We start from the raw sequence: 20,513 nt of genomic DNA on the forward strand, positions 1-20,513 counted from the left end.
GTCAGGGATTCGGTGGTTGGCACGGCCGTCACCCAGACCCATTCAGATGGGACATCGGTGGTCGAGTCACTGTCTGGCGGGTGTGCGACGTGGCCGTTGCTTTAAGAGCCGGTGCCGCTTTGCTGTGCTCCCTCTCGTTCTGGATGGGGCCACGCGTCTTCCCAGGACCAGTGTCCTCCATCGGGGGGCCGTCCCCTGCCCTGGACCGGATCCAGCCGCTGCGTCTGCCCCTTGCTGGCCCCGTTCCCCCGTTCCATCCACACACAGCCACCACCTTTCTCAAACTGCGGGTCCCGTGATGTGTCGCAAATACCTCCTTGTGGGCCGTGGCCCCGGGGTGAAGCCCGCAGTCTCAGGTTTGACCCAGACTCGCATCTCACACCCATCCCATCCCGTCCAGCTTCCCCTGTGCCATCCTGGGCGGCCCGGCCTGAGTGTCCGCATCCTTCACTTGGGCCGTGCAGCTGCCTTTCCCACTCTTGAGCAGGTGGGATGGGGTCTGGTGGGCTTGTGCGCCCAGCACCCCCCGGTGCCTGAAGCCTGTGGGTGTTCACCAAATGGGAACCATAGAGGAATAGCTGAGAGCCTGGTTTAGAGAGGTTTTTAAGGGAAAAATATCATTTTCTCATTATATATGGTGTGTGAAATGGATGTAAAATTAGATTGATGAGTTCTGTGATTTTAGTTTTTTCAGTTACAATTTTTGATACCAAAAAAATGTTGATTTTGATACAAATTACTTACATATGAGATTTAAAAACAATTTCCTACCCATGATCCTACTTCCAAGAAATAACCACCATTGATGTTTGGGTGAATTTCCTATATTTTTTGTAAAGGTAGGTAGGTAGGTATATATTTTCAAATTATCTTTGTGATCATCATTTAGAGAAAAATCCAAGTTGTTTGTAATAATGAAATATCAGTCACAAAAATGTGTAAAATCATCTGATTCATTTGTCTACCACTTGGCATAAAAATATTAGGTTCACACCTTTGTAAATTTGGCTCCGTTGGAGACAAACCGAGTGGGGGTTTCTGTGTGAGGAAACGCTGTTGGGCCACGCGCTGCGCAGGCGGGTGAATGGTTCAGACGCTGGAGCGGCTCACCGGCAGCGGTGAGAGGGTCGGGTTTGCAGAGCGCGCAGGGGCGCTGCACCGGGCTCTGTGCAGGGTGCCCCGTGTCGGGGTGCACCCAGTGTTGGGGTGCGCCCGAGGGTCGCGTTAGGCAGCGCCTTCCCGCTCAGCGTGGAGATGCTGGTGGCACAGGGACGAGGAGCAGCAGAGCCACCAGTAGGTTCCAGCCGGGAGCGTGGGGTTGCGGGGAGGCCGCCGGAGAGGACCACCCACCCCAGCAAATTCTGAGAAGCAGAGCCACGTGCAGCGGCCAGTGCGGAGCCTGAGGTTGGACGCACCGAAAACCACGAGGCCCGTGGAGGCCCCGGGGAGGCCGGCCGGTCTGGGGCCTTGCTGGCCACGCCTTCCTTTGGCTCTTATTCCGCGTATGTGGGAAGTCCGTGGGCGGTCTGCTTTGCTCAGCGGTGGCACCGGCCGTAGGGACAGGTGCGAGGAGGCCGTGAGCCCAGTGACTGGCCGCAGATCCCACGGGCCACCGCCATGGCCACCAACCTGGCCGACAGAGCAGGGCAGACCCGGCAGGGAAGGGGCGTCGACTTCTGTGTCCACAGGTCAGGGCTGGCGGGTGACCATGGCACCGACGGGATTGCCCAGGGGCAGCCTTGGGCAGGTAGGCGGCTGGCAGCTGGGCCCCGGCCGCTCTGGCGGGACGAAGAAGTGGCACACCCCCGTGAGCGGACCAAGGAAGAGTGGGCGTCGGGACGCCAGAGCGGGGACCAGTCAGGTCTGGGGACCTGTGGGTCAGACGAGGACAGAGAATGAGCCTGACCCTGCAAAGGACGGCTCGGAGGTGTGAGGAGTCGGCAGGAGGGACACCCCAGGCGGAGGAAGTATATGTATCCCAGGGGGGAGGAGGGATTTCCCACGCGGGAGGAAGGATTTCCCACACGGGAGAAAGTGTATCCCAGTCTGGAAGAAGTGTATCCCGGGGGGGGGGGGGGCAGTGTTTTCCAGGGGGTGAGGAAACGTATCCCAGGGGAGGAAGTGTATCCTGGGGGGGGAAACGCAGTGTATCCCGGGGGGTAGGAAGTGGTGGGGGGGAAGCGTATCCCCAGGCCAAGTGAGAAGCGTTGCTCTAGGTCCTTCCAGCGGCGTCAAATTCCGTGGGAAGGCGGCTGGGAAGGTGGTGAGCCGAGGGAAGGCCGTGCAGCCGCAGGCCGAGCGTGTCCCTGGTGCCGTGGGCACCGGCCGCGGCCGACTGGTCGGGTGGGGGGATTTGTTCAGGAAGCTGTGGTGTTCAGGGACGGGAAAGACGAGGCGAGTAGGAAGTGAGGAACGGGGGCACCCGGGGGTGCAGTGGTGGGGCGCCTGCCGTCAGCTCAGGTCACGCTCTCGGGGTCCTGGGATCGAGTCCTGCGTGGGGCTCCCTGCTCAGCGGGGGGCCTGCTTCTCCCTTTCCTCCCACTCGTGCTCTCTCTCAAATAAATAAAATCTTTTAAAAGAAGAAGATCTGGCACAGCTTCAGAGGGCCGCAGGCTTAACCGTGTGCACGCGTGCTCCCGTGTGTGTGGGTGGCGGTCTGCCCGGGGTGGTGACGGGGATCCGTGTCGGGGAGGGTTTGGCCTTCGGCGGGATGGACCGAGCTCGAGGGTCGCAGGCCCCCGGCCGCGCTGCCCAGGGCGCCTGCAGCCCCGCTCTGCCGGGACAACTGCCCTGTCCCCTTCCGTGTCCCCTTTCCCGTCGTCTTAGGGGCATCGCGTGATGTCAGGACTAAGGTCTGTGATGTGCGTCCTGCTGGGACCCGGCCCCTGGGGTGACTGCAGCTTCGCTGTGCGAGACAGGACGCGGGGACCGCGAGCCTCACGTGTAAAGGACGGCGCGTGCAGACGCCACCGCGGGAGGCACGCGGGGGCGGCTTTGTGTAACCAACGGCTTCCTGTTTTCCAGTTCCCGACGTCAGTCGAAACGGCGACCCGTTCGTGGCCACCTCGATTGTGGAAGCGATTGCGACCGTGGACAGAGCCATCAACTCGACCCGCACACACCTGTTTGACAGGTACGGCGGGGGCGGAGGCGCGCGCACACCTCCGCTCGCTCGGCCTCTGGGGGGGCGCAGAGCCGGGACCTGTTGCGTCTGAGGGAAAACCTTGTAGTTTGAGCATCGACGTAATCGGCGTCGGCATCAGGTGTCGTGGGGGTCAGATCCCAGAGCCGCGCCCTGAGTAGGAGCCACAGAGCACACGTTCTCGGAGGTTCTCGGAGGGCTCGGCCGAGAGCAGGCCCTCAGGCCGTAGCGTAGTCCTCGTTGGCAGCTCCTAAGCGTTTTATTCTGCATCGTAACTGGAACAGATGACCTGTGTTTTCTCTATTGACTTAATTGTTTGTTTTTAGTGTCTTTGGTTTTGTTGTGTTTGATGCCTTCCACTTGGGATGAGTAAGGTACGCAACATCACGTCTCTAGAAAAGTAGCTACAGAAATACTTAGTGGCAATAATTATATTTTTGGATGTGACTGATTTGTGTCCTCAAACGTTTCTTCTGTCTTCCCCGTGTGCTCCTGACCCCCTGGCAGCCGCCCCCGAACCCCCAACGACCTGCTGGCCTTGTTCCGCTACCCGAGAGACCCCTACACCGTGGAGCAGGCGCGCGCGGGAGAGATATTTGAGCGGACGCTGCAGCTGATTCAGGAGCACGTGCAGCACGGCCTCATGGTCGACCTGAACGGAACAAGTCAGTCCCCCCCCAACCCACCCCCACCCCCGAGCGCCGGCCGCTCCCGCGTGCCCCGCTGAGTGAGGACACGCCTGCCCAGGTGTGGGCCGTGCTGGGTCCCGCAGCCACCGCCTCCCGGGCAGGTCGGGCCCCTGGGACCTGGGACCTGGCCCCTGGGACCTGGCCACTCGTCTGTGCTGCGGGAACCCCGGACAGGGGCGTCAGGCCGCCCTGGTGCCGCGTGGACCCGCTGCCAGCACAGGTGCTAGCGGCCGGGGTTTCCACCCTGTCGGAGCCCCCCTTCTCCTTCGGCCGCGAGCGGCCGTTTAAAGCTCTCGTGAGCGTGTGCGCCGAGCTCCGGGGTCTCCTGACTTGCCGTCAGTGGGCCCACCTTCCCGTCAGGGTGGAAACGTCCTTAAGAATTGAGCGTTCCTGGATACAAATGTACAATGGCAGGTGTCTGTGGGGTGTCCCGGGGGGACCGGGTCAGCAGGTGACCGTGGGGTGTCCCGGGGAGCCTGGCATGACAACTGTCTGTGGGGTGTCCCAGGGGGGTCCTGTGTGGCAAGTGTCTGTGGGGTGTCCATGGGTGTCCAAGGGGTGCCGGTGTGGCAGGTGTCCATGGGGTGTCCCAGGAGAGAGGAACCTGCTGGCAGTGAGGTGCCTGGCGTGTGGAGTGTCTCCAGATGTGGCTGGAAGGTGGAGGCGACATCACTTGGCGGCCTGAATGTGGGGAGTCAGGTGATAGGGTCTCTGCCCCGGGGGCTGGAAGGCCAGAGGTGACGCTCAGTGACGCAGAGGAGCAGGTGCAGGGGGGTGGGAGGAGGTGTCTCACCTCCGGAAGCTCCAGGCGTGCACCGCAACGCGGCTCCCCCGGCCCCTGGTCCTGCTTCCACAAAGCCGGGGTCATGATCCCGGCGGAAGAGAGAGACCATCGGAGCCGCCCGCCGACAGCCCCCCGGGATCCCTGTGTCCCGGGCTCTCGGGCACTACCCGTCCTCATGTCTAGCGTCTTCGCGGGTGGCTCCCTGTGTGCGTCCGGGGACAGTGCCCGTTTCTAGCGGGGAGCACAGGACGATGTGGTCGGAGGCGGTCGGGGCGGTTGGCGGGATTCCTGGTGCGCGGCCATCATCGGGCTGGTTCGTGCCCCAGGTGACCCGCTGCCCGGTTTTGTGGGAGGCGCGGGGCGCAGCTTCGTCAGCTGCTTGCAGCCCCGGCTGTCACACGTCCACCACATGGGGCGGCCTGCCTGTGCAGCCTAGACAGCCGGGGCCTCCCCCGGGGCCTGTCCGCGACCCCCCACCGCCGGGGCTGCTGGCACTTCCCGAGCTAACTGAACGGAGCCCCGCACCCTGGCGTCCGAGCCCGTGTTGGGGACCTGCCTGCTGACGCAGCCTCCGGGGGTGACTGAGCCTGGGGGCGTGCAGCTGGTGTCCCGGGCCTCCCGCAGCCCGCCGGTGCCCGCTTCTGATGGCGACACCTCCTGCCTCCCGCCCCGTGGGGGGTCGTTCAGACGCTGCCCCCACAGATCGGGACTGGCCCGGTTCTCTTACACCAGAGTCTGTGTCGATCGGCTCTGAGCAGACACTGCGGAGAGGTCGTGGTGAGGGGCGCCCGGCAGGGTGGGCCGAGGGTGCGTGTGCACACACGTGCCACTGCTGGGTGCGGGGGTCTGCGGGCAGCCCCCAGAGCAGGCCCCGGTGCACGTCGGGTCCTCCCTGCCGAGTGGACCCCGGGCCGTCCCCTCCCAGCGGGCAGGTCTGGGGAGGACTGGGGGCTGGGGCCGCGTGTCGCGCCGCCGCCCCGGGGAGTAAGGCGCTCCCCTCTGCCGCAGGCTACCACTACAACGACCTGGTGTCGCCCCAGTACCTGAGCCTCATCGCCAACCTGTCGGGCTGTACCGCGCACCGGCGCGTGAACAACTGCTCGGACATGTGCTTCCACCAGAAGTACCGCACCCACGACGGCACCTGCAACAACCTGCAGCACCCCATGTGGGGCGCCTCGCTGACCGCCTTCGAGCGCCTGCTGAAAGCCGTGTACGAGAACGGCTTCAACACGCCGCGGGGCGTCAACCCCGGCCGGCTGTACCACGGGCACGCGCTCCCCATGCCCCGGCTCGTGTCCACCTCGCTCATCGGCACGGAGACCGTCACGCCCGACGAGCAGTTCACCCACATGCTGATGCAGTGGGGCCAGTTTCTGGACCACGACCTGGACTCCACGGTGGTGGCCCTGAGCCAGGCCCGCTTCTCCGACGGGCAGCACTGCAGCTCCGTGTGCAGCAGCGACCCCCCGTGCTTCTCGGTCGCCGTGCCCCCCAACGACCCCCGCGTCAGGAACGGGGCGCGCTGCATGTTCTTCGTGCGCTCCAGCCCCGTGTGCGGCAGCGGCATGACGTCCCTGCTCATGAACTCCGTGTACCCGCGGGAGCAGATCAACCAGCTCACCTCCTACATCGACGCCTCCAACGTGTACGGGAGCACGGAGCACGAGGCGCGCGCCATCCGGGACCTGGCCAGCCACCGCGGGCTGCTGCGGCAGGGCATCGTGCAGCGCTCGGGGAAGCCGCTGCTGCCCTTCGCCACCGGGCCGCCCACGGAGTGCATGCGGGACGAGCACGAGAGCCCCATCCCCTGCTTCCTGGCCGGGGACCACCGCGCCAACGAGCAGCTCGGCCTCACCAGCATGCACACGCTCTGGTTCCGGGAGCACAACCGCGTGGCCACAGAGCTGCTCGGCCTGAACCCGCACTGGGACGGCGACACCGTGTACCACGAGGCCAGGAAGATCGTGGGCGCGCAGATGCAGCACATCACCTACCAGCACTGGCTGCCCAAGGTGCTGGGCGAGGTGGGCATGAAGGTGCTGGGCGAGTACCGCGGCTACGACCCGGGCGTCAACGCCGGCATCTTCAACGCCTTCGCCACGGCCGCCTTCAGGTTCGGCCACACGCTCATCAACCCCGTGCTCTACCGGCTGGACGAGGACTTCGAGCCCATCGCGCAGGGACACGTCCCCCTGCACAAAGCCTTCTTCTCCCCCTTCCGCATCGTGAACGAGGGCGGCATCGACCCGCTGCTCAGGGGCCTGTTCGGCGTGGCGGGCAAGATGCGCGTGCCCACCCAGCTGCTGAACACGGAGCTCACCGAGCGGCTCTTCTCCATGGCGCACACGGTGGCCCTGGACCTGGCCGCCATCAACATCCAGCGGGGCCGCGACCACGGCATCCCGCCCTACCACGAGTACCGGGTCTACTGCAACCTGTCGGCTGCCCACACCTTCGAGGACCTGAAGAACGAGATCAAGAACCCCGAGATCCGGGAGAAGCTGAGACGGTGAGTCCACGGGGACTGCGGGGCGTCTTTGGTCGGTAAAGGCCGCGCCAGGGAGCAGCCCTGTGAGTGGTGGAGGGGACCCTGGACCCCGGAGGGTGGAGCCTGCAGAGGGGCTGCCTGCAGTGGGGGAGCTGGTGCAGGGGGTGGGGTGGCCGCCAGGGAGCACAAGGGCCCCCCTGGGGGAGCCTGGCTGTGGGGGGGTGCTCCTGTGGCCTCCCCTGAATGCCTGCGGGGCCTGCGGGGTGGAGTTGCTGGGGGAGAAGGGCTGGGGGGATGTAGGTGGGGAGCTCCAGGGGTGAGCTGCAGGGGCTATGGGGGTGGAGCTGCGAGGAGGCTGTGGGGGGGTGGCGCTGTGGGGGCATCTGCGGGAGTGGAGCTGCGGGGGTGGGGGCGGCTCCGAGGGGGAGCTGCGGGGTGCGGGGGGCTGGCAGGGGTAGAGCTTGGGGGGAGGTGGAACTGCATAGTGGAGCCACGGGGGTGGAGCCGTAGGGGCATCTGTTGGGGGGGGAGCTCCGGGGTGGAGCTGCGGGGGAGGGGTCTGGGAGGGCGGTTAGCTGCAGGGGGAGCTGCTGTGGTTAGGGCCCAGGGGGTGGAGCCGCAGCAGGGGGGTGGGGGGGGAGTTGCAGGGGAGGAGCTGCGGGGGGACTGTGGGGGTGGAGCTGCGGGGGGGGGAGCTGTGGGGGGGTCTGTGGGGAGGGGGTAGTTAGCTGCGGGGGGAGCTGCAGTGGCAGGGCCGGGGAGGGGGGAGTTGCAGGGGGGAGCCGCAGGGGGGGCTGCGGGGTGTGGCTGCGGGGTGGAGCTGCGGTTCCCCCCCACAGGCGGCAGGGGCTCAGGGCCAGGTCCAGGAGGATGGGCGCTGCCGGCACCGGCCCCTCCCCGTCGTGCCCCCCCCTGCCCCCGTGGCCCGCACGCTCGGCCCCCGCCCTCCTGGGGTCCCGGCCCGCGCCCGGGCTGCCTCCCTCCCTCGCGCCCGCCCTCCTGGGGTTTCCTCCGGGCTCCCGCCGCCTCCCGCCGCCTCCCGCCGCCTCCCGCCGCCTCCCGCCGAGGCTCCTCCCGCCGCCTCCCGCCGAGGCTCCTCCCGCCGCCTCCCGCCGAGGCTCCTCCCGCAGGCCGCTCCGCTGTGTCCGGCCCCGCAGGGCGCGGCCTTCTGGGGTCAGGCCCCCCCCCCACCGCTCCCCGCCACGCCTGCGGCGCCCCCCAGCCCCACGGGTCCCGGCCTCCGGCCTCCGGGTCTGAGCTCCGCGCTCCGGGGTCGGAGTCGGGGTCGGGCTGGCCTCGGCGCCGGGGTCCGCGGGGTTCAGTGGAGCCGCCTTTAGCCCCGGTGGCCGCGGATTCCGCCCGCGTCCCGCTCCTTTGCTCCCCTCGGCGCACATGGCTCATGGCCTTAGTGCCCCTGCGGAGGGCGGAGGGATGGAGGACCACGGAGGGGTGGAAAGGGCAGAGGGGACGGAGGGGGGGGGGCGGAGGGATGTAGGGCTTCAGAGGGGGGAGGGGCGGAGGGGTGGAGGGGCAGAGGGCGTGGAGGGCTGCAGGGCCGCGGAGGGGTGGGGGGCGGGGGGCGGAGGGCGGAGGGGTGCGGGGCGGAGGGGTGGAGGGCTGCAGGGCCGCGGAGGGGTGGGGGGCGGAGGGGCGGAGGGGTGGAGGGCTGCAGGGCCGCGGAGGGGCAGGGGGCGGAGGGCGGAGGGACAGAGGGCGTGGAGGGCTGCAGGGCCGCGGAGGGGTGGGGGGCGGAGGGCAGAGGGGTGGGGGGCGGAGGGGTGGAGGGCTGCAGGGCCGCGGAGGGGTGGGGGGGTGGAGGGGCGGAGGGGTGGAGGGCCGCGGAGGGGCGGGGGGCGGAGGGCGGAGGGACAGAGGGCGTGGAGGGCTGCAGGGCCGCGGAGGGGTGGGGGGCGGAGGGCGGAGGGGTGGGGGGCGGAGGGGTGGAGGGCTGCAGGGCCGCGGAGGGGTGGGGGGCGGAGGGCGGAGGGACAGAGGGCGTGGAGGGCTGCAGGGCCGCGGAGGGGTGGGGGGCGGAGGGGTGGAGGGCTGCAGGGCCGCGGAGGGGCAGGGGGCCGAGGGCGGAGGGACAGAGGGCGTGGAGGGCTGCAGGGCCGCGGAGGGGTGGGGGGGCGGAGGGCAGAGGGGTGGGGGGCGGAGGGGTGGAGGGCTGCAGGGCCGCGGAGGGGTGGGGGGGTGGAGGGGCGGAGGGGTGGAGGGCCGCGGAGGGGCGGGGGGCGGAGGGCGGAGGGACAGAGGGCGTGGAGGGCTGCAGGGCCGCGGAGGGGTGGGGGGCGGAGGGCGGAGGGGTGGGGGGCGGAGGGGTGGAGGGCTGCAGGGCCGCGGAGGGGTGGGGGGCGGAGGGCGGAGGGACAGAGGGCGTGGAGGGCTGCAGGGCCGCGGAGGGGTGGGGGGCGGAGGGGTGGAGGGCTGCAGGGCCGCGGAGGGACGGGGGGCGGAGGGCGGAGGGACAGAGGGCGTGGAGGGCTGCAGGGCCGCGGAGGGGTGGGGGGGTGGAGGGGCGGAGGGGTGGAGGGCTGCAGGGCCGCGGAGGGGCGGGGGGCGGAGGGCGGAGGGACAGAGGGCGTGGAGGGCTGCAGGGCCGCGGAGGGGTGGGGGGCGGAGGGCCGCGGAGGGGTGGGGGGCGGAGGGGTGGAGGGCTGCAGGGCCGCGGAGGGGCGGGGGGCGGAGGGACAGAGGGCGTGGAGGGCTGCAGGGCCGCGGAGGGGTGGGGGGCGGAGGGCGGAGGAGTGGAGGGCTGCAGGGCCGCGGAGGGGTGGGGGGCGGAGGGGTGGAGGGCTGCAGGGCCGCGGAGGGTGCCAGGCGGTGCTGGTGGCCGCCCTTACGGCCGAGCTGGGGGGGCCGAGGCCTGAGCCCCAGCCACGGGCGTCCCCGCTGGGCGCCGGGGCCTCTTGCGCTGGGGACCCTGCGAGCCGCAGGGGTTCGCCCAGCGTGTTTGTTCTGGAGCATTTGGGCCCCGTGGCCGTGGGCTCGCAGGCCGCACGCTCGTCCAAGAAGTAGGGGAACCCGGTGTTACAATTAGTCCCTTAAAGATCTGGCTCTGGGGGCGCCTGGGGGCTCAGGCCGGGACCTCGGGGTCCTGGGTTCGAGTCCCACGCTGGGCTCCCCGCTCAGCCGGGCTCCCCGCTCAGCCGGGCTCTGCTGCTCCTCGCTCTGCCTCTCCCCGTCTCTGTGCCCTCTCTGTGCCCGCGCGTGCTCTCTCTCTGTTACTCTATCAAGTAAATAAGTAAAATATTTAAAAATACATTAAAAAAGGGATCCCTGGGAGGCTCGGTGGTTTGGCACCTGCCTTTGGCCCAGGGTGTGGTCCTGGAGCCCCGGATCGGGTCCCACGTCAGGCTCCCGGCATGGAGCGGCTTCTCCCTCCTGTGTCTCTGCCTCTCTCTCTGTCTCTATCGTGAATAAACAAATAAATATTAAAAAAAAAAAAAAAAAAAGAAGACACTGGAAGGGCAGACATTACAGCATCAGGGGTGGTTATTTCTGAATGGAGAAGTGGGTTGTTACTTTTCTTTCTACCAGCTTGGTTTTCGTTAATTTTCTTTGTACCAGCTTGGTGTTTCTAAACTTAAATGTGTGCCTGTGTGTGTGTTATTCACGTATATATAAACAAAGTATGGAGATTTTTAGAAATATGGGTAGATGCTTGAAATGAATAGCGAATTTTCTTTGTTAACAGAAAGTGGGAAAGATGCTAAATAATAATAAAAAATGAGGGCTTTTTTTCATGTTTGCTTTATTCACTGCCTACAGCTTTTTTCAGCAAATTTAAAGATTCACTTATTTATTTATTTATTTATTTATTTTTGTAGGTTATATGGATCCCCACTCAACATTGACTTATTCCCCGCCCTCATGGTGGAAGACTTGGTCCCAGGCAGCCGGCTGGGGCCCACCCTAATGTGTCTGCTGAGCACGCAGTTCAAGCGCTTGAGAGATGGGGACAGGTAAACCCAGGTGCCCCAAGGACAGGTGAAGTCAGATGCTATAGGGGACAGGTGAAGACAGGTGCTACAGGGCACAGGTGAGCACAGGTGTCTGGGGGACAGGTGAATGCAGGTGATGTAGACATCAGGTGAATGCAGGTGCCACAGGAACAGGTGAACACCGATGCTGTAGGGGACAGGTGAATACAGGTGCCACTGCTACGAGTGAAGACAGGTACACTGGAGATAGATGAAGACAGATGCCACAGGGCACAGGTGAAGGCAGTTTACCATGGGGACAGGTGAAGACAGTGGTATAGGGCATAGGTGAAGACAAGTACCATGGAGACAGGTGAAGGCAGGACCACAGGACAGGTGAAGGCAGGTGCTACAGGGGACAGGTGAAGACAGGTGCTACACGGGACAGGTGAAGACAGGTACCACGTTGACAGATGAAGGCAGGTGCTACAAGGGACAAGGGACAGGTGAAGGCAGGTACCACGGGGACAAGTGGGTGCAGGTGTTGTGAGGACAGATGAAGACAGGTGCTGCAGGGCACAGGTGAAGGCAGGGACCACGGGGACAAGTGGGTGCAGGTGTCCCGGGGACAGGTGAAGACAGGTGCTGCAGGGCACAGGTGAAGGCGTGCACCTTTCTGGAGACGCAGGGAGGCAGGAGCCGTTGGTGGCAGAGCTGACCTTCTGCCGGCTTCAGCCCAGATTCTCTGTTGTTTCTTGAGAAGGGAACCGGGCCCGTGCGTCGCCCCGTGAGTCCACGTCGACTGGGTGGCGTCGCGCGGGGACAGGCCTCCGGGAGCGTTGCCATTCACCCGTGTCTGTGCCTCTCTGCTTTCCTCTGGCCCCGGGGAAGCACAGGTTGTGGTACGAAAACCCGGGGGTGTTCTCCCCGGCGCAGCTGACACAGATCAAGCAGACGTCCCTGGCCAGGATTCTGTGCGACAATGCCGACAACATCACGCGTGTGCAGCGGGACGTGTTCCGCGTGGCGGAGTTCCCCCACGGGTACGGCAGCTGTGACGAAGTTCCCAGGGTGGACCTGCGCGTGTGGCAGGACTGCTGTGAAGGTGCGCGGCCGGGGTGCGGGCGGGGTGCGCCGTCCCCGCCGCCTGTGGCCCACGGCTCAGGCGGCCACCCACGGGGCAGGGAGGAGGGCCCGGCCGGGTCTGGGTCTGGAGCCCGCGGGGGACACCGACCCGCACTCCCCAGGCAGCACAGCACACGTCAGACTCACTGTGTAGACACGTTTGCTGCGCGTTCCAAACGCCTGTGCCGGCAGGTCCTGGAGCATGTCGTGAGGGGTCGTGAGCTGGGGCTGGCCCCCACGGCTTCCCCGTGTCCCCAGGTCCCGCTGTGGCTCGCCACCACCATCTCCTAATTCGGATGTAATTGGGGCTTTACTCAAACTGCATCTGCCCGCGGTCGAGGAGGCCGGGCGTGTCCGGCCCGGGAGCCGCTCTCCTGCCCTCCGCCCCCTCCTTTCTGCGGGTCCTCCTTGGTAGGGCCCCGGGCCGCGGGTTAGCGCTGTTGCTCTGCGCACGTCCGCGCGTGGCTGGGTGTCTGACCCGGTTGTGGCTCTGCCTCCGTCGGGCTGTCCTGTCTGCGTGCATATACGATGCCTGCGTACAGTGTAGATGCGGCACCGGGTGTGTGGCCCACGTGATTTGTAATAGTCTAGGATTCACGTGCAGATTCAGCCGGTTTACCGCCCGCCCCACGTCCCGAAACAGTCACGTTCTCGTTATTACATCCAAGGGAAACTTGTTTTTTTGTTTTAGCTTTTTTTTTTTTCTTTTTTAAGAAATAACCTCGCTGGTGTGTCCAGCTCCGCGTGCGTTTCGGTGGCCAGGGCGGCGAGCTGGGTCCTTGCACCCGCAGGAGGCGGCTCTTTGGAAGCCCCTGGGCAAAGCTGATTGTGTACACAACGCCGCGTCCTGATAGTGTTACCAGGGGCCCCGCTGCTCGGTGGCGGCTGAGCCGGGTTTTCCGTGGTCTCGCTCAGAGAACCCAGAGGATGGGCACGGGCCCTGGGCTTCGTCATCGGGCCGCTGTCCCTCGTGCACCTGCTGAGATCCCCACGCTGTCCCGCCAGGTCCGGAGCTGCCCTGGGTCAGGGAGGCTTCGTGAGCTTCGTCTTCCATCGTAGGTCAAAAGCCACGTTGGAAATGCAGCAGAAAGACAAAGAATTGGGCTTTGATGGGCCCAAATGTCAGGGGCTGTTTACTTTGCGATTTAAAAAATCAGAGAGCAGCTCGCTCGAGCTCCCGCAGAGCCGTCCGCGCGTTTGTGGAGCGAGGCGTGAGGCTGGTGTGAGGCTGGCGCGCGGGGAGCCCTGAGAACCTCCGCGTGGGCAGTTTCTGTGTCTTCTTCTGAAGTGAGAAACTGCCCCTTTGTGGGGACTGATGGGGCACACGCGTGCACACGCACGCACACGCAAACACGAAGGCACGCCGCCTTCAAATAATTGCACTGACTTTAAGGTGGTATAAATGATTCATATACGTCATCGGGTCTGTGCGTTGTTAGTTTTATCACGAATCACTGTTGCCTCCATCCCTGTGATACGTGTGTCTGTGTGAGTACACGTGCATGCGTGTGTCTGCACGCAGGTGTGGGAGTGCCTGTGTGTGCCCGCACGTGTATATGCACGCGCCGTCTGTACGTGCATGTGCACGTGTGTGTTTTAAGGGAAGACGCATTTTTCCCTAAACCAGCGGAGGAGGTCGCAGGCAGCGGGCCGCCCTCCCCGGGAATGACGGCGTGTGCAGGGGCAGCACAGGGCACGCGCCGCGCCCTTCCCACACGGGGTCTCACGCCCAGCCCGTTGGCGGCCACAGTCCGCAGCAGGAGCTGGGCAGGCCTCCCCCTGCCCTGCGTAGACGGCCCCTCCCAGGGTTCGGTTCTCAGATTAGGTGCAGGTTGTGACGTGGGCGGGGCTGGGGCCTGTGGGCGGGGCTGGGGCCTGTGGGCGGGGCTGGGGCCTTGTGGGCGGGGCTGGGGCCCTGGGGGTGAGGCGGGGCCCTGTGGGCGGGGCTGGGGCCCTGTGGGCGGGGCTGGGGCCTGTGGGCGGGGCTGGGGCCTGTGGGCGGGGCTGGGGCCCTGTGGGCGGGGCTGGCACCCTGTGGGCGGGGCTGGCACCCTGTGGGCGGGGCTGGCACTCAGCAGCTCCAGGAGGCTCCCCTGTGGCTGCTCCCTCCACTAGGCTCCCCTGTGGCTGCTCCCTCCACTAGGCTCCCCTGTGGCTGCTCCCTCCACTAGGCTCCCCTGTGGCTGCTCCCTCCACTAGGCTCCCCTGTGGCTGCTCCCTCCACTAGGCTCCCCTGTGGCTGCTCCCTCCACTAGGCTCCCCTGTGGCTGCTCCCTCCACTAGGCTCCCCTGTGGCTGCTCCCTCCACTAGGCTCCCCTGTGGCTGCTCCCTCCACTAGGCACCTGGACGCGGGTCACCTGGCTGGAGCATAAATTCCGCGTTTGCCAGGTGTGAGAACGGGAAGGTCTCTGTGTTGGGAAGGTGAAGGCCGTCGGTCTCGCTAGTGAGCACCTCCTGTCACCCCGAGGCCGCCTGGGCTGCGGGCCAGGAACGCTGCTGGTGATGAGCACTTCCCCCTCGGAGCGTGACCCGGGGCCTCCCGGGGCCTGTCCCCTGTGAACCCGTGTCAGGCTGGGGTCTCGGGAGCTGGGCCAGGTTTGAGTGGGAAGCTGGGTGCTGCGGAGTGAAATCCCAGAATGCGAGGACGGGTTGTCTGCGGGTCTGTCCTGTGCGCGGCGTGTCCTTGCGTTCCAGCGGCGGTCGCGGCCGGCTGGCCCGGGGAGGAGCGTGCCAGCCTTTTCCGCAGCCTTTCTTCCTCCCGGGATTTCTGCCGCTGCTCTGGACACTTCGGCATTTGGGAAGGGCCGTTCGTAGCCTTGGCCACAGTCCTGGGCGGTGGCGCCCAGGCTGGAACCGGGTGTCCGTGGGATGGTGTAGTCAGGGCCAAGCAGAGGGCGTCCAGGGAGCAGAGCCTGGGGCCGGAGGAGGGAGCACAAGGTGCCCCGGCCGCGGAGGACGGGGACGCCCTGGCCTAGTGCTCGGCCTCTGCGTGTGGGCAGGAAGCACAGGGTTGAGAGGACAGCAGGTGTGGGGCGTCCCCGCAGGAGGCTGCCCTGGCTGTCGGCCAGGAGACCGGGCGAGGTTGGGGCCTCCAGGGAGCAGGAGGATGAGGTCCAGAGGCTGTCCTTCCATGGAGGGAGGAGGGAGGCCACGCTGGCGTCGTAGACAAGCCGTGACGTCGAGGCGGCGCGTCCCAGGATGGGCACGATTGCTCCTGGAGGATAGCTGGTGTCTCACATCCCCCACCTCACTTCAGACTGCAGGACCCGGGGACAGTTCAACGCGTTTTCCTACCACTTCCGAGGCAAGCGGTCCCTGGAGTTCAGCTACCAGGAGGACGAGCCCACTGGGGAAGCAGGCCCCGCAGGGACCCCGAGGTATGGCCGTCCTTGGGGCAGGGGCCTGGGGCGGGGCGCCTGTGGCCGCCGGGACCCACGGCCTGTGTGACGTGCCGAGGTCTGTGAGCGGCTTGTGCTTCTCCTTTGTGCAGCATCGGGAAACGCAGGAAGCATCTGGGCAATGCCACGGCCGCCTCGCACGAGCACCCACAAGCACTGGGCGCCAATGACTTCAAGGACTTCGTTCTGGAAATGCAAAAGACCATCACGGACCTCAGAGAACAGGTACCTGTCGCTGCACGCCCTGCCCGCGTCACAGACGGCCTTGCCCCTGCGACCCTGCGGGTGTGATGTGGGCCCCGGCTCCCTTGTCGGGAGCCTCTGCAGTGCGTCACTTCTGTCCGGGTGGCTCTTCTCCTGTGGCCTGCATCTGGCTACATGGGCCTGGCCCTGGGCTTCCTGGTGGCCAGGGGGCTCTCACGGTGGGCTGCCGGCAGGTACCGTCCTAGGCAGCCCGGAGCCCGCAGCGGCCGTAAGTCAGGATTAGGGCCACGGAGAATTCAAACCTCAGGGGTCCTGTTCCAAAGATGCTTCTTCAGGAACGTCGGTTGATTCCTTGTCCCCAGGGAGGGTCAGAGGTATTTTGTGGTCAGGCGCCACCTGCGCCAAGGGTTTCCGCCCTGGGCTCTTCTCCAAGGACCTTTAGGGTTTTGCAGAAAATGACTCATCTGCCTGCCCCCCAGCACCTCGGGGGCTGCCGCCCGTGGCCTCAGGGCTCCTTCCACCTGCAGGAGGAAACAGCACCGCTGTGCATCCCCTTCACTCTGCGCACCCTGCATTTCAGGGCGGGCTGCTCGCTGGGTGGGGGCGGCAGGTTTGGAGAAATGCAGGGGCAACATCTGCTGTGACTGTTGGCTGCTCCCCGGGGGACATGTGGGTAGTTCGTGGGCATCTCTCCGTCTGCACGGCCCGGCCTGGTTCACCCACGTGCAGCTGTATCCTAATTGTCTCCGAGGGAGACACTGGCCGAGATTCGTCCTGCTTCTTCCGGCTTCGTGCTGAAATGTGGTCAGCGGCCACCGAGGCCCCCTTCCCCATCCCCAGCCGCCCTGCCTGGCCTGTGGCCGCGGCTTCAGGATTCGGGACCCGACTCTGAGGCCTGGGAACTTCAAGATCGATTATGCTGAGGGGCCCGAGTGCCGGAGGCGACTTCCCTCCAGAGCCCACCTGAGAGCGGGCAGCGCCGGTCCCGGCTGCGGGCGGGGGGATGCAGGCTGCACGGGCCCAGGTGACCCAGGCCACGGAGACCATGGGTCATCCCTGGGAGGCCGTGCTGTGCGCGGCGCTGTCCCATGGAGTGGGTGGAAGGTGTTCAGTGTCCGCCGCGGGCGGTGTGCGTCCAGTCAGTCCCGGCGCGCCGTCCTTGATCAGAGCAGACGCATCGCCAGGTGTTCGCACCGGGGTGTCCCCTCTCCTCTGCGGGGCTGGGAGATTTGGTTGCCTGGAAAACGCTCCTCGAGGTCGAGTAGATGAGGCGGGGGTTTTTTGGGCCGCTGGCCCCTCCACGTGCAGAGAGATAAGCCGCCCAGCCGTGTCGCCATTGGCCAGTGGCAGCGAGGAGGAGGGCGCCCTGGGAGGCCCGCGACGGGGCTGGTGGCCGCTCGCAGGTGTCCGCGGCCGGGAGTCTTGGGGCAGGTGCTCGTGCCTGGGCGGTTGCCGCTGAGGCCTGTGGGAGCCTCTCTCCTGCTTCCTGTCCTCTTGCCGGCCGCAGCCATGGGGCAACCTATGCCCCCTGAACCCTGACGCGGCAGTGTCATGCGGGGCCGTGCCATGGGACACCGCCAGCTGTGTGACGGGCGAATCTGAAGCATCCTGTTGAGCAGGAGGCATCACTGCAGGCGAAGGCACAGACGCACTTGCCAGGCTGAGCTCGTCGCCGGAAGTGACCGCTGCACCTTTTTGCTTTGCTGCAGATAAAGAGGCTGGAGTCCCGGCTCAGCACCGCGGACTGCATGGACGCCGACGGGGAGCCGCACGCCAACGGCGCCAAGTGGAAGCGAGATGCGTGCACCGCCTGCGAGTGCCGTGTGAGTACGGGGCTGTGCCGTGGGAACGGGTGCACGGACCTCCCGCGGAGCACCGTGCAAGGGCGGCCTGCACACGCTGCCCCAGGCGGCCACGGGCTCTTCACGCCAGCGAGGAGCTGGGCCCACCAGGTGGTTGTCAGTCTGCACAGAAGTGGACGGAGGCGCCGCGGTGGCCGCAGTGGCCGCGGTGTCCAGGCCGGGGCTTCAGGGCAGAGGCTGGGGAGGTGGGTTGGAAGATCGGCGGGCCAGCCTGGTGCCTGAGGTGTCCACAGGGATTTGTTCCATGGTCCGGGAGGGGAGGGGAGGGGTCCCCGGGGTCCTCGGTGGTTGTGCTGTTTGGGAATCACAGCAGAGCGGGGACGGCACGGGGTCCAGCAGCATCTCCCTCCTTTGACCTCCTGGTGGACATCCCGGACGTGATCCTGGGGTCTCGGGGGCGGGCCCCGTGGTCCTGGGCTCTCTGCAGGGACGGAGGGCCGTCAGGGCGGTGGGCGGGACCTCCGGACGCAGTGCAGGGTGTCTGCAGCTGCTCCTCAGCGGCCCACCAGCCCTGTTACAGACCTGCGCACGGTCGGGAGGGCGGACAGGCGGGGTGATGCCGACGCCGCGCCCCGGGAGCTGACGGTCGGGCCCTCTCTCCTCCAGGACGGGCAGGTCACCTGCTTCGTGGAAGCCTGCCAGCCCGCCGAGTGCCCGGCGCCCGTGAGAGCCCGCGGGGCCTGCTGTCCGGTCTGCCCGAGAGACGGCGCGGGGAGGAAGCCCTAGGCGCGGGGAGGCCTCCGGGGCCCTCCGCGCATCCTCGAGCCCCACGGCCGGCGCAGGCCTGCGCACGGGAGGGACCCTTCCGTGTCAGTGGAGAACGGGTGCTTCGGCCAGAGCACGCTCAGAGGAGAAACCACGGACACGTGTCCTAACTTCACGTTAGATTCTCAGGTTTTTATTTAATGTTTTTAATGAAATATTGGTGCTACTATTAAATTGCACAGTTAAGTCATCTAGTCTCCTAAATTCACTTCCCCGGATACCACCGTTTCTTCTCAACCAAAAGTGAGTCCCGCTTGGTTCTGACACCTGGAGCTCGCGGAAGAGCCAGCCGCGGTTCGGGCGCGTCGCGGAGCCGCCGGAAGGACACGTGCCGCGGCAGAAAGGGAGGACAGATCGTAGGGTGACGGTCTGGGCGGGGGTGCGGGCCCCCGCGGCCCCGCCGAGGCAGCAGCATGCGGTCCCCGGAGGGACGGCCCCGCCGCTCGGTCGCCCGCCCGCCCGCCCGCGGCTTCCAGCACCTCGCCCGTGAGACCCACAGGAAGCCGCATGCAGAAACGGGTTGGTTTTCGCCACAACTCGCGTGACGCTGCCTGGCGCGGACGCCCCGAAGCCCTGTTCCTACGGAAGGCCCGTGTCCGTGTTCCGTCCTGCCCCGGCCGGGGCCTGGAGGACTCCCCCCGACGGAGGCGCCGGCGTTGGGGACTTCCTGACTTCAGGTCCTGCGAGTGCCTTACAGAAGCGCAGTCGACCCTTTACCTCATCTGTATTTTCAAAACGCACGACATTGATGAAATCTTGCCCATGTTTAGGCGTCAGGAATGGCAGAAAAATCACTTCCGCTATGCAAGAGCTGTTAGAATCGAGAGAAAAGCAGCTCTCATACCTCATGGTCGCTCTCGTCCTAATCGATGAAAACCTCCTGTTTTGTTCTAAACGGTGAAGTCACCTGTGTCCTGAGAAGCGTGTCCCCGAACGCAGCAGCGCGGCTCCGCAGGCCCGGACCCCAGTGCCCACCGCGTGCGGGCGCCGAGCGGAGCACACACCCAGGCCCCCGCCCCGCATGGGGGAACCGAGGACGCGGGTGGTCTCAGTACGTGGCGGCCAGCGAGTCCCCGGCAGGGGCGCCCGGGTGGCGGTCACCGCGCTGGCCTGGAGGCGGGGGCTCCTGGTGGGCGGGCACGTGGTGGGCAGCTTCAGAGCCTGGTCCGGCCCAACCCCAGGCAGGAGCCCCCCGGCCCCGGGACCCGGCTGCCACGACCCTGGGGCGGGGTGAGTGCACCCACTGGGGCTTTAGACGCCGCCAGCTCGATTTCTCATGCTCAGAACATGAAGTGGGAAATACGAGCAGGTGTCTCGTGGGGCAGGGGCTTCCTGGGAGATACCGAGTCACGTGGAGTAACCAAATGTCAGAACCGATTTGTGTGGGCGAGAGTGGACGGCCGCGTGTGCCGCGCGGGGTCACGGAGTTGCTCAGGTACACGATGACTGCGCACCCGCGGCCCGGGAGCGTCTGGAGGCGCCCGCGCCGGCGGGAACCTGTGGCTGGGCCCGCGTGCTCGGGGAGGGGCCGTCCGCGCCTGTAACGTCGGGGGCTCCCCGTGTCCTCACGCCCGAAGGGACCCTCGGCGGCCGCGCGAGGCGAGTGTACATATTTATTTACCCCCGACTGTCGCCAGCAGCCCAGCGCCTTCCTGTGTTCATTGTAATCAGTTCATTACCAAAGAGACGTTTGCACTATGTACCGAGGCCGCCAGTTCCAATAAATGGGCCACGTCTTCAAACGGAGCCTGGCGTGCTTCTTTGGGGCCCGCCCGCGGCGCAGTGGCCGCTCGCGGGCGCCGTGCTGTGAGAGCAGGGGCGAGGAGGAGCGAGGGCGGATTCAGGGGGGCTCTGACGCCAGGCGGCCTGGGCGCTCACGGGGCCGAGGGGCTGGCTCTGGGCCGGGTTGGGGGGCCTGGGAGAGCCTGCGGCAGCCGCCCCCACCCCCAGGCACGTCCTTGTCACAGGGACTGCGTGGCCCTGGGGACCTGGGATGGGAGGGCCCCTCTCCACGGGGTTGTGGGGTCGCAGGGCCGCCCTCCCTCTCTGGGCTCGGGGGCGGGGGGGCGGGGGCTGGGCAGCTGGGAGGACCCGGGGCCTTTCTCCTGCTTCAAGCGAACCTAATACAA

General features: G+C 66.3%; 1 protein-coding gene across 5 annotated transcripts in view; it reads left to right on the forward strand.

The window, feature by feature from the left end:
• The window catches only part of PXDN (peroxidasin), a 72,781-nt gene extending 52,655 nt beyond the window's left edge, over nt 1–20,126 (forward strand). For all 5 annotated transcript variants that reach the window (XM_041757539.1, XM_041757541.1, XM_041757540.1 and 2 more), the window contains 9 exons: nt 3,025–3,133; nt 3,650–3,807; nt 5,624–7,127; nt 10,937–11,071; nt 11,926–12,134; nt 15,412–15,532; nt 15,646–15,778; nt 17,467–17,580; nt 18,226–20,126. In XM_041757539.1, coding sequence (XP_041613473.1) covers nt 3,025–3,133; nt 3,650–3,807; nt 5,624–7,127; nt 10,937–11,071; nt 11,926–12,134; nt 15,412–15,532; nt 15,646–15,778; nt 17,467–17,580; nt 18,226–18,345 — 2,603 coding nt within the window. In that variant the 3' untranslated portion in view covers nt 18,346–20,126. The remainder of the gene's footprint in view (nt 1–3,024; nt 3,134–3,649; nt 3,808–5,623; nt 7,128–10,936; nt 11,072–11,925; nt 12,135–15,411; nt 15,533–15,645; nt 15,779–17,466; nt 17,581–18,225) is intronic.
• The last annotated feature ends 387 nt before the right edge of the window (nt 20,127–20,513 follow it).

This window comes from Vulpes lagopus, chromosome 5 (assembly GCF_018345385.1).
Source record: "Vulpes lagopus strain Blue_001 chromosome 5, ASM1834538v1, whole genome shotgun sequence".
Classification (NCBI taxonomy): Eukaryota; Metazoa; Chordata; class Mammalia; order Carnivora; family Canidae; genus Vulpes; species Vulpes lagopus.